This window comes from Bidens hawaiensis, unplaced genomic scaffold (genome assembly GCF_021521415.1).
Source record: "Bidens hawaiensis isolate Kalapana, Puna unplaced genomic scaffold, B.hawaiensis_p1.1 tig00004282_1, whole genome shotgun sequence".
In the NCBI taxonomy this organism is placed as follows: domain Eukaryota; kingdom Viridiplantae; phylum Streptophyta; class Magnoliopsida; order Asterales; family Asteraceae; genus Bidens; species Bidens hawaiensis.
This window is the reverse complement of record NW_027491257.1, coordinates 1,693,303-1,705,614: the sequence shown is the minus strand read 5'-3', so window position 1 is coordinate 1,705,614 and position 12,312 is coordinate 1,693,303. Positions and strand designations below refer to the sequence as shown.

Below are 12,312 nucleotides of genomic sequence, written 5' to 3'. Positions count from 1 at the left end.
TGAAGGCTATTTATGTAATTTCATGGGGGTGTATGCATGTCATGTTTATAAGGACTTAAAATGTGCTGTGTACCAAATGAGAGTTCTTTTTATATGTCTTTATAAATTGAACTATCTGCCTCATGACATACCATGACGACATCTAGTTGAAGGTAATGTATTGAACAAGTAATTAAGAGATTTTTTTTTTCTTTTTAACAACCAAATATATATTTAGAGGATCGAACCTCTGACCATCAATTTTGAAACCAAACCATTTTTGCCATCACAACAAGTGGTGTGGGGTTTCTCATTTGTTATTAAAATATTTTTATAGAAATATAATAAGAAATAAGAGGATTTTACTAGATATCCCTCTCATGCTTGTTAAATTAATCATTTCATATGATATACGAGCATATAGATCTGGTATACAAACGTATAGTGCTTAAATAGCTCTAGGTTTCAAGTATATAACCCATGTGCTGTTTGGTAAACTTTTATTGATTCGATTAAGTGACTACTTTTAAATCGATTAAAAGTAGAATATATTACTCAGGTCTTTTAATTATTCAGAAGCATATTGTATGATTTGAAAGTTGTCTTTTAATCAGTCAAGTTTTTTAATGATTCAGCAGTAGATTACTAAAAATTGACGAAATATAATTTAAAGTGAATCAAATAACTTGATTGGTAAAGAGATGTTACATGTAGAATACACATACTTGATAGTGGTTAGTTATACATAGAAAATTGGGCTTTTGTTTTTAATAAATATAAGAGAAGAAAGAAGATGTGGAAGGAATATGGGTTGATGTAAAATTGTGGTGCATGTTGGACGTTGGGATTATCATATCCAACTTCCTTATCCATCTTTCACTTTCATATTTATTCATTTGAAAATATAGATATATTTAACTTAAAAGATTTTATTTTATGAAACAACTAGTGTTTAATCCGGCGTATTGCGCCGGGGTAAGTCGGTAAAACACGAGCGGTGATAAACTCAAACATTGTTAGTTTCGGACTTTAGGCGGTGAGTCAATACAAAGTTAGACATTATCGGTTACGCTAGTTATTGTATAGACGCCGTTGGTAAAACATGTGCATTAAAACCAAAAAAATAAATTCGTCAAAGTAACATATAAACAAATAAAATATTTAACATTTATGTGGCTGGTAAACTCGGGCTGTGGTAAAAACCAAGGGATATCGGTCTCGTGCATTGAGGCGGTAACTCGACACGAGTTCGGTCGGTTTCAATTACTTTCGTTGTGGTACCGGAGCTAAAAACGGAAAAAGAATAAAAATTTGAGTGGACCGATGGGGTGACATCAGTTGGTAAACTCGGGCGTTGACAAATCCCCTTGTCGGTCCCACACGTTGAGGCTGTCACTCTACGCGAATTTGATTGGTTTTCGTTATGTTCGTTACGGTACTAGAATTAAAGAAAACAAAAAAAATAATAAAAAAATTTGGCAAGAATCCATTGTCTGTCGCGAAGTGGTCCAATCAGGACTTAGCGGCACCAACCTTGTAAATTAATAATAGTAGTTTTACTATTTGATCAATTAGTAGATGTTTATTCAGTTTTTTGATAGTAATTTTAACTATAGAGTTTGTAGATAAGTTTATTGTATATTTTTTAAATAACAAAAAATAAAATCAGCATTCAACACTATAAGTCATGAGTAGACGAGTAGTCAGTATTGAGCGAAAGACGCAACTAAAAAGAAAAATCAAGATTATTTTTGTTTTGTGAATCATCATAATGATATGTCACGTCTGGTCTAACCATTTACGTATCTTTATGGCTTAACGGTACCAAAATATTATACAAGACATGAGTTTTCAATTATGACTTTGCGGTACCAAGATATTATATAATTAAGAAAATAGTTCGTATAAATACAAGTCTCTTGTTAATTTATTAACTACACATTACATATACTAATTAGTAACCAGTAAATAGAAACATACTCTTTGTTTATTTATCAATTATTTAACTTCATTATCATAAGTTCATACCACCTTTTTAAGTGAAGTATTTGATATTATGAATCAAATATTTAGCGATTATTAAATTAGTCCTGTCGTGAACAAATGATGTAGAATTAAAAGTTGATTTAGAGTGTGTGAGTTTGTTGTTAAAAAAAATATGTGTTCATCGACTAATGACGTTATATTGTTATAACGAGAATTTCTAGTCGAACTTAGTGTCCGGACCTAGGCCCATATGAGATCCGGCTCATTAAACCCACTTCAGCCTAGAGGTGCACAAATTGGGTATTTTCTGGAACCGGAATCGGGTATTTAACTGTGTTTTCTGGAGGAGTTTCGGGTTCCGGGTAGGGTCGGGTTTTGGCCGGGTATTTCCGGTTTTGGTTCTGGCGGGTCCGGGTCGGTTCCGGCTCTCGGTATGACTCCGGGGAGAAATCCAATACCAGGTCATACTCGCGGGTCGGATACGGGAAGGAACCGGTTCCGGGTCGGGTCCGGAACCGAGTATTCTATGCACCTCTAATTCAACCTAGAGGTGCACAAGTTGGGTGTTTTCAGGAACCGGAATCGGGTAGGAACCAGTTCCGGGTGTGGTCAACAAAAGTCAAAACCGGGTCCGCTAGGAACCGGTTCCGAGTATAGTCGGGTATTTGACCGTGTTTTGACCGGTTCCATCGGGTTTTTTCGGGTTTCGGGTAGGGTTGGGTTGGGTTTTGACCGGGTATTGGTGGAACCAGTTCCATAGGGTCCGGGTCGGTTCCAGTTTCGGGTGCCGTTCTGGGAGGAAACCCAAAGCCCGGTCCATACCGACGGGTAGGATATGGTCAGGTCCGGTTCCGGGTAAAAACTGCCAAGTCAGGTCCGAAACCGAGTATTCTGTGCACCTCTAATTCAGCCCATATCCCTCTATCTCTCTCCGTAAACTTCTCTCTAGAGTCTAGACTATATAAATGCAAACATAAATCATGTAAATATAATACTGACTTGACCGTCAGATAAAATCCCCAGACTATGGTCCATAGTCTCATGTACTTCCTCCATCACAGTCTCAACCAAAAAAAAATCCATTTAACATGACCGAACAATTTGATCGAGCCGGGGTCTCACCGGAAGCAGCCTCTCTATCCCTATGGGATAGAGGTAAGGCTGTCTACATCTTACCCTCCTCAGACCCTACCATAGCATTGCTATTGGTGGGATATACTGAGTACGATGATGATGATGATGATGATGACAGAACAATTTGACAACTAAACCGAATCAGAAAACCCGACCCAACCGAATAATAACAAACCAAACTGATCTTTGCAACCACACATACATTCTTGAACTTGAACACAATGGTTATTCCTTCACATGTTAAATAAATATTATTAAGCCGACGGAACAAAAACTAACAGGATCACATTGCGTGAATTACTGTTACACACTTGCGATTCTGCGAGAGGCAAAATCGACCAAACCTCGATGTGTGATGCTGCGGCTATTAACATCAGCCATTGTGGCAACCGGAGTACTATTCTCGAAACAATACCATGGAACCTGCCACTTTGCATCCTCAAGAGCTGCACCTACTTCAAATGTCATTACATGTGCTTCTCTTCCTGCATTCACACTCTCAACTCATCAATAACTAAAACTAGAGTTGTGTATGAAACTGATAAAACCGATCCAAAACTGAAGAAACCAAACCAGTAAAAAAAGATTGGCAGTTTGGTTTTATGTTTTTGTTTTGCATAAAATATAAACCAAGAAAACCAAACCGAATTTCTAGATTTTCACTTTTTATTTTCTGTAAGTAATTTATAAGAATTTAATAAATATGTAACTTAAGTATTTGAACCTAAATGAATAACAATCAATTAGTAGTTAATTAACAAAATGATTTAGCCCTAAAATCATTATTTTAGGCCAAAAGAAAAAAAAATTTAGGCCCAAAATTTTCAAGCAAAAATGACAAAATCCAACCGAAAAAACCAAAAGGTTTTCAAGAATCCAAAGATCGAAGTTTCAGCCTTTTGTTTGGTTTTAGCTAGGGGAGTGCATGAAACCGAAAAGACCAAACCGAACAGGGCCGGCCCATCGGCTAGCGAAACCAAGCAAGGACTTTAGGCTCACACTTAATTAAGACCTCCAAATAAAAAAAACTTATATATAGATATATTTTAACGGGCGGAGTAAAAGCAAAAATATGTATTGATCTAGTGGTATGTCCAAGTGTTGCTAAATTGCCGCTCCAGAGTTCAAGACAAGTGTTGTAAGCTTTTTTTTTTCACAATTGTCATAAAAGAGCCACAAAATCCCATTTCGATTTACGCCTTCCTAAAACATTGAGCCAACCCTAGAACCGCAACAAAAACCAACAATTTGGTTTCATATTTCTATAAAAACCGAACTTTCAGGTTTTACTAGTAATTAAAACCAAAAACGCTAAACTGATTAACTACATAATAATAATAATAATAATAATAATAATAATAACCGTTAATCAAACTAAAAAAATCTTAGGCCAAAATTCATTGTTTTTTACCTTTTTTTTTACCAAAAATTTTCAACCTTAAAAAGAAAAAAAAAAAAAAAAAGAAAAGAAACCCATTCCCAAAACCCAAAAACCGCAATTTCAGTTTTTAGTTCGATTTTAGCCCAATACCGACCCTAACGCGGTAACTAGATGTGCATAAACCGGTTTAAAACTCAAAACCAATAACCAATTCTGGTTAAAACCAGTTCGGTTTGGTCAACAAAAGTCAAAACCAGTTTATGATCGATTCGGTTCGGGTTGAAATCGGTTTCTTGACCAGGTTACCATCGGTTTCGTTTCGGGTTTTGATCTGTTTCGGTTCGGGTTTTTGCCAGGTTTTGGTCGGTTTCGGTTCGGTTAACCGGTTTTGGTGGAGAAAATTACAAACCAGTTCCGAACCTACGGTTTCAGTCGGTTCCAAACCAGTTCTACATAATCAGTTTCAAACCGGTTCGGTTTCGGGTTTGTTCGGTTAACTGGTTTATTTGCCCACCCACCTCTAACTAGGGGTGTTCACGGTCCGGTTTTGACAATTTTTGGGTCAAACAGTAAGCCAAACCGTTAGTACGGTTTTTGCTAATCAAAAACCGAAGCCAAACCATTAAAAATAAAAACCAAACCAAACCAAACCGTTATTAACGGTTTGGCTCCGAGCGGTTTCACGACTTAGGCATTAATATGCTATTGTCAAAAACTTAAACTCTAATTCACAAGTTCAGATTTCAAGCTATCCAAAAATAAAATAACCAAAATGCAAGTTCCCATAGTTAATCATATTGTCCATAATTTAAGCCTAAAACATGGCGGGATACTGGATTTTTAGTAAAGTTGGGCTAAATTACACACTAGCATCTTATAGTGGGCTAAGACAAGAAGCCCAATTTTTAAAACATATGATATATTATAAATAATTATATAAATCTAATATAAAAAAATAAAATTTATATATAAATAAATCCTACGGTCCGGTCCGGTTTTTTACGGCCGGTTTTCAATAAAAACCGCAAGCCAAACCATTCATTACGGTTTAAAAATTTTGAAGCCGACCGACCGAATGTAAAAAGAAAAAAACCGACCGCGAAGCCAAACCGATAACCGGCTTGGACGGTTTCACTGTTTTAAGCCAATTGCTGAACACCCCTACCTCTAACACTAATCTTGTAAATTCTCCCCCAAATTGTCAACACACACTACAATTGTAAACAAAAAATTGAAATCATATGCATGTATAGAACACCCAATGCACGGGCCGTTTGGTTTCCACGTCTTTATAATAAGTAATAAACTCCGCCTTCTCCCACACGTGACACAAAAACCCGTCCACGTGACGCTGCCTGACGTAATTGGCTCCCTCGAGCCAATTAAGTCGGAGGATTCCGACCTCCAGCTGAGCTGACGTGCACTGTTGGAGGTCGGAATCCAAATTGTAAAAAGAAGAAGTGCCGTTGTTCCACTCAAGGTCATACAACACGCTCCCGAGCTGGTGTTGTATGATGTTGAAGTTGCGGCCGTTGGTCCAGTCGTACCAGAGGTCGATTGTTTCGAGTGTGCCGGTGTAATTCATGACTAGGAGTGAGTGGAATTGGTGTGGCCATGGCGTTGGTGTTGGTGTTGGGGTTGTGGATACGATAATGGCGGATAATAATATGATTGCTATTGCTGACGTCATCACCATTGTTGGTGGAATAGAAGAAAGTTGGAATACTGGATGGGTGTTATTTGGTGGTAGGGAACATGTTACCGGCTACCATTTATTATCTCTGGTTTAGTTATTAACTTATTATACTAGATAAGGAAATGTGAAGCTGGGTGCAAACGAGCCGAGCTGCTCGCGAGCTATTTGAGATTGGTTTGTTTAAAAGTTCGAATGAGCCGAGCTTAATCGAGTCCTAGCCTAAAAATTAAGCTCGTTTAATAAACGAGCAAAAGCCCGAGCTTCATATATCGAGCTCGAGCTGGCTGGCAAGCCTAAACGAACTTGCTATTCAGATAATTTTTTAAAATATATAAATTTAATAATTAATAATTAATATATATAATATTATAAATATAAATAAAATAACTAAATAATATTTATTATTTTATACAAAAAAATTATAATAGAAAAAAATATATAAAATAATTATATTATTTAAAAACTAATTTATAAATGGTAAACGAGCCGAGCTCAAGCTTGAAAATCTACTCACGAGCCGAGCTCGAGCTTTGGAAATAGAGCTTGAAACGAGCCGAGCTCGAGCTTGAGCTCTGTGTAAGTTAAACAAGCCGAGCTTGAGCCTGGTCGAGCTCGGGGTTGGCTCGGCTCGTTTGCACCCCTACGTGTTGTGACGATTCGGCGACGCGAATAAGAATAAGGTTGTGTTGGTTAGGGTTGTGAACGGTAATGATGATAAATCGGGAAAAGCAAACGTAGGAATAGTGTTGGCACTCGCATAAGTTATGATATAAAAATGTATATAAAATGACATGTAACAGGGCCGGCTCCGAGAACTGAATAAAAATTTTGGGTCGGAGGCGGAAATTTTTTTTCGGCCATAGGTAAAATGAGTATTTTGTTGGGTTTAAACAATCTAATTTTTAAATGGGCTTACTTGGTTATGATTTGGGTTGTATAAAAAACTTTTGTATAAGAATAGGCTTAAATATGTCTCAAATGAGATTATAATCTACAACATTTTGGTTGGGAATCATACATTTTTACCACTATACCAAGCTAGTTGTTATGTTATTTGGTTTAAACATTAAATATACAAACCTTTTTTCATAAAAATACATATAATTTAAAAAAAATTTCAGGCCTAGCGGGTGTGTCGGGCCGAGGGCCGTCTACCACCTAGCTCCACCCTAGGGGCGGCCCTGACGTGTAATCAGCGGTTTACGGCTAGCATCCGACCAAAATCAACAGTTTCCAGTGAGATTTCAGCAAAAACCAGCGGTTTACGGCGAGATTCCGGCTAAAATATGTTAGTGTACGTATAAAACCGAAAATTACATATAAAAATGTGTGTTTGTATATAAAACTGAAAAATTTACATTAAAGTATGATCTGATTAATCTCGATTAATCGCTAGTCCCCATCCCACCGTCTAACTAGCGATTTTTACAACACTGCTAGTACGTCTTGAAGGCTCGTAATCTCACAAACGGGCCTCCTCCTCCTCCAGATGGTAAATATGGATTTATAAGTTAGGCCTAAAACCGGCCCATTAATAAAAAAACAAAGCCCAATATCAATTCTCCCTAGTCTCCTCTACAGATATCTATATATCAAACAAACACCTAATTCACTCACTCCTTTTGCATCTGCATTTTTTTCTAGGGTTTTTGTGAGGCGGCTGCAAAATCTGTAAACAAGATGGTGAGTTCTCATAATCAAAATCATATCATGTTTAATTTCATAGTTTCACATATTATATTGAGTCGTATACGTGTAATTGATTGATTGATTGATGAATATTAATATTAATATGTAATATTAGGTTTTACCGAACGATGTTGATCTGTTGAATCCGCCAGCTGAATTGGAGAAGAGGAAGCATAAGCTCAAGAGGCTCGTGCAGTCTCCTAATTCATTCTTCATGGTACTTTTATTATTATTATTATTATTATTTTATAGATTTTTGTTTTGAATTTGAGTAATGTTGTGATTTATGTACTGTGATTGATGTTTCAAAAAACTGCATTTTAGAATAAATTTTTTCATCATGTATTTTGGATAATATAGAAACAAAATTAAGTTTTTGACTAGTCTTGAGATTGCCTTGCTAAAAACTTAAATTGAGCTGAGTTTAGAGTTTAGACGCTTGGGCCGGCTTGCAAGCCTAAACAAGTTTTTTGGTTAAATGGTTTACGTTTAATGTATTTTTTATAATAAATGTTTGGTATATATGAAATTCTCATAAAAATAGGTAATTTATATTATGTTATTAATAAGAAATTATGAAGTTATAGTTAAAAATATTTACCTAGATAGTTATAGTTAGAAATATGAACAAAATGATTATTTAAGTAAATAATAGAAAATGGGTAATTTATATTATGTTATTAAGAAATTATGAGGCTATGATTATAAATATTTACCTAGATAGTTATAGTTAGAAATATGAACAAAATAATTATTTAAGTAAATAATAGAAAATAGGTAATTTATATTATGTTATTAAGAAATTAAGATGTTATGATTATAAATATTTACCTAGATAGTTATAATTAGAAATATGAACAAAATTATTAAGTAAATAATAAATGAGCCGAGTTTGAAAAACTACACAAGAATTGGGCTTTAGAGACAGCTTTAAAACGTGGCGAGCTAGAGCTTTAACGAGCTGTAAGCAAGCCAAGCTAGAGCTTTAACGAGCTCGAGTTTTTGTAGTACCTTAAACGAGCCAAAACTCAGCTCGAGATAGCCGTGCAGTGGAAATTAATACATAGAAGTTAAACTTAAAAACACACAGAAGCTAAATGAGCTTCCCATACATGGCTCGAACTTGGGCTTGAAGCTTGATAACTAAACAAGCTTCTGAGGCTTGGACTCGGCTCAAGCTATTAAAAGCTCCCTTGTTCCAAGTTTTTTTTTCCGATTCGAGTAGTTTGTGAATGGCCCAGCTCAGCTCATTTGCATCTCTTCTAAACATGTATTTGAATAGAAGCTTCTTAGGATGCAATCATGCAATTGTGCATATTCTGATTAAATTTGATTTGTGCAGGATGTCAAGTGCCAAGGCTGCTTCAATATGTAAGTATAGATCTTTATATTTTTGTTCTTTTTTTAAAGTTGTATTGTAAATTTGTAATCACAAGCTTGGTTCTAAAATGCACATAACATATGTGTAGCGTTCATTGTTAAAAAGATAATAGTTAGTTATTGATTGATGATAATGATTTAACTTGTTAAACATTTAAAACACTAAAATATCATATATTTTCATCATATTCATTCGTCAGATTTGTTAACACTAAAAAATTCAAAAGATCACAATTTGTTTTCTTGTTTATGTTTAAGTTATATGTTTTATTGAAATGTTATTATTTGGATTTACAGAACCACCGTGTTTAGCCATTCTCAGACAGTGGTGGTGTGCGGAAACTGCCAGACGGTGTTATGTCAGCCCACCGGTGGTAAGGCTAGGCTCACCGAAGGGTGCTCGTTTAGGAGGAAGGGTGATTGATGTGAAGAGGACGAAGGTTTTACTCTTTTACTGGTATGATGTCCGAGTTGAAAATACTCAGGCTGCTGCCTGCATACAAGGGTAATATGTTTTTGATGTGTTTTTTGACTTTGTTTTAAGTTTATTATTATCCAGTTTATTTAGTTTTTATAAAAACTCTTGTTCTATGTAATGTTGCTGGAAAATCTGGATCTATGTTGCTCTATATTAATGCTGCCGTCTTGTTTTTTATGAATATTTGTTGCTTCCGTTAAGTTTGAGAAAAATTTAACTCATTCATACGTTCGCCCTCAAGTAGACCAGAAAACTCTGAACCGTTCATATGGATGGGCATAACCGATCATCACCGGTATATAACATGTCTATTTTGGTCACTTTTATGAAACATACCAACGTAAATAGGCCCATATGGATGGGCATAGCTCATCATCATTGTGTATTTCTGCATTTTACTAGCCCATGAGGGTCGCTTCTATCGACATGGGTTGCTCCCACCGACGTGTGTCTCGGCCCATTGGCAGCCACCTGCTGTTATAAAAGCAAATTTTACAATTGTTGTGGGCTGATCAATACTCTTTTTTAGAATGGGCTGATTTTAGTCTATTTATTTTTATAACTTGTTAGGCTATCCGCTATGGTGGGGGTTATCGAAGCCCCTCCACCGTGCCATGTCATGGTCACTGGGCTTTGAAGCCTGCCCCGCTATGGTTTAAAGCTCCTTGGGCGCCCCAATATATATACACACACACATACACATGTGTGTGTGAAAGATGGAGAAAGAGGGGGCCCACCGTGACCCTCCTCCGCGTCGGCCGTCCAGAATGAGCCCTCCCCTCCGCGCCCCTGGCGGTGTTCTCTTCGTCGGCGCCCTTTTCCCCCTCCTTCAGCGCCCATAGCGTGTAGCCTTATTAGCCTAAAAAACCAATTTGGTCTGAACCAGTTTTGATCTAAACTTATTTCTACCTGTTACCGTTAACTGATGTAAATGTGAGACCGGAGATCGGGTACCTAGCTAATATGGTTATGCCTAATGTTTTAAGAATCAGACTGTACAATGAGCCAATCGCCTAATTAGTTTAATGATAAAACCAAACCTTGTAGGACCGGAGATTAGGTACCTAGCCAATCCGGTTATGCCTAATGGTTTTAGAATCAGACCGTACAATGAACTAATCGCCTTACCAGTTTACTGGTCGGACTGGATTGGATTTAAGAATCAGATAATGTAATTAATTTAAATTTTCAAGTCTATAAGTCTATGAAAGTTGTTTAAAAAAATTCAAATTTACTTATTAAACTGTGATTTCCGTTGTTTTTACTAATTAAACTGACCAACATAGTGTTACTAGGATTGTATTATTTTTACTTCATTTCGCATAGAATCATAATATTATGTTATTATGTTCTTCACTATCTCGTTTGAACTAGTTAACGGTCAGATCGAACGGTATTTCATAGATTAATTAAATGTTTAAAAGTAATCTAGCTAGGAAACATCCTAACTACTATTAACAAGCATTATAACACAATAAAATTGATCAAAAGATTTGCTTTTAAATTCTCAACAACCAAACTCATTCTTGCGCGTTTCCTTTTAACTACATCGGCGCCATCAACCGACGCTCACCCACCCCTTTCTCATCTACAAGTTGGTACTCTTTTAATCAGCATACACATAAATGCATGTCGAGAAAAAGAAGCAAACCTAATGGTACTTTGTTGAGAAAGGGGTGATCAAGCTCCGGTTTATGACACATACGAGCACAATCGATTATCGCCACCATGGCTATGATTGCACCGACTAATTTTGCAATTTTCTTTAGGATATCAGTTAGGTCACATATTGCACAAGAATGATACAATTAGCTAATTGCAAGGGCGGCTAAGAGGCGGGCTAGGTGGACGACGGACCCCGGCCAGAAACCCCAATAAGCCCGATTTTTTTTTAATTTATGTGTTTTTTTTTAAATATGTATTCTTAACATTTACACTCAATTACTCAACAACAAAGTTAAGGTCCAATTTCTTTTTTCGCCTTCGTCCCAATTTTTTTTTACGATTCTCAGAGACGGCCCTCCCTAATTGATTTGCCCAAACTTTTAAAGATAGTCATCTTAATTTTGAACTCTTAAAAAAGTGTATTGTTAAATATGATGTGTTTCATAATCATGAGGTTTTTATGTAGAACTAATGAATTATGTAAAAAGTGTTCTTCATAGAGTTGAGATCAGTACCAAAATGGAGTTGGAGTGGGGACCGAGTATCATACCAAATTTCACGGTACAGGTATTTCGGTTCAATACCCGTTTTGGTACACTTTGTTTTTTTTCAAATGTCCACTGAACTTGGTATTGGTCCCGGTACGAGTAACAAATAAAGCTGAATTAGTGTGGGTACCAGGACTCGACGGGTACCAAATTGGCATGAGTACCGATACAGTATTGGCATTCAATAAACTATAATACCAAAACCGTATTACCACAACCAAAACATAATATACTAAAACCAATATTAAACCAATAACAAATAATACCAAAGTAAACCATAATTTAACTAAACAAAAGAAACCAAATCAATCTTAATAAATCCTTACCAAAATAATAAACCAAATATAAAAAGACTTAAATACCCCTAGACTTCATC

General features: G+C 36.1%; 1 protein-coding gene across 1 annotated transcript; it reads left to right on the top strand.

Moving 5' to 3' along the window:
* The first annotated feature begins 7,819 nt into the window (after positions 1-7,819).
* LOC143626023 (small ribosomal subunit protein eS27y) lies at positions 7,820-9,921 on the top strand. The gene is made up of 4 exons (XM_077096217.1): positions 7,820-7,859; positions 7,981-8,082; positions 9,208-9,236; positions 9,543-9,921. The coding sequence occupies exons 1-4, from the start codon at positions 7,857-7,859 to the stop codon at positions 9,667-9,669; spliced, it is 261 nt and encodes an 86-aa protein (XP_076952332.1). The 5' UTR covers positions 7,820-7,856; the 3' UTR covers positions 9,670-9,921.
* Positions 9,922-12,312: the final 2,391 nt, after the last annotated feature.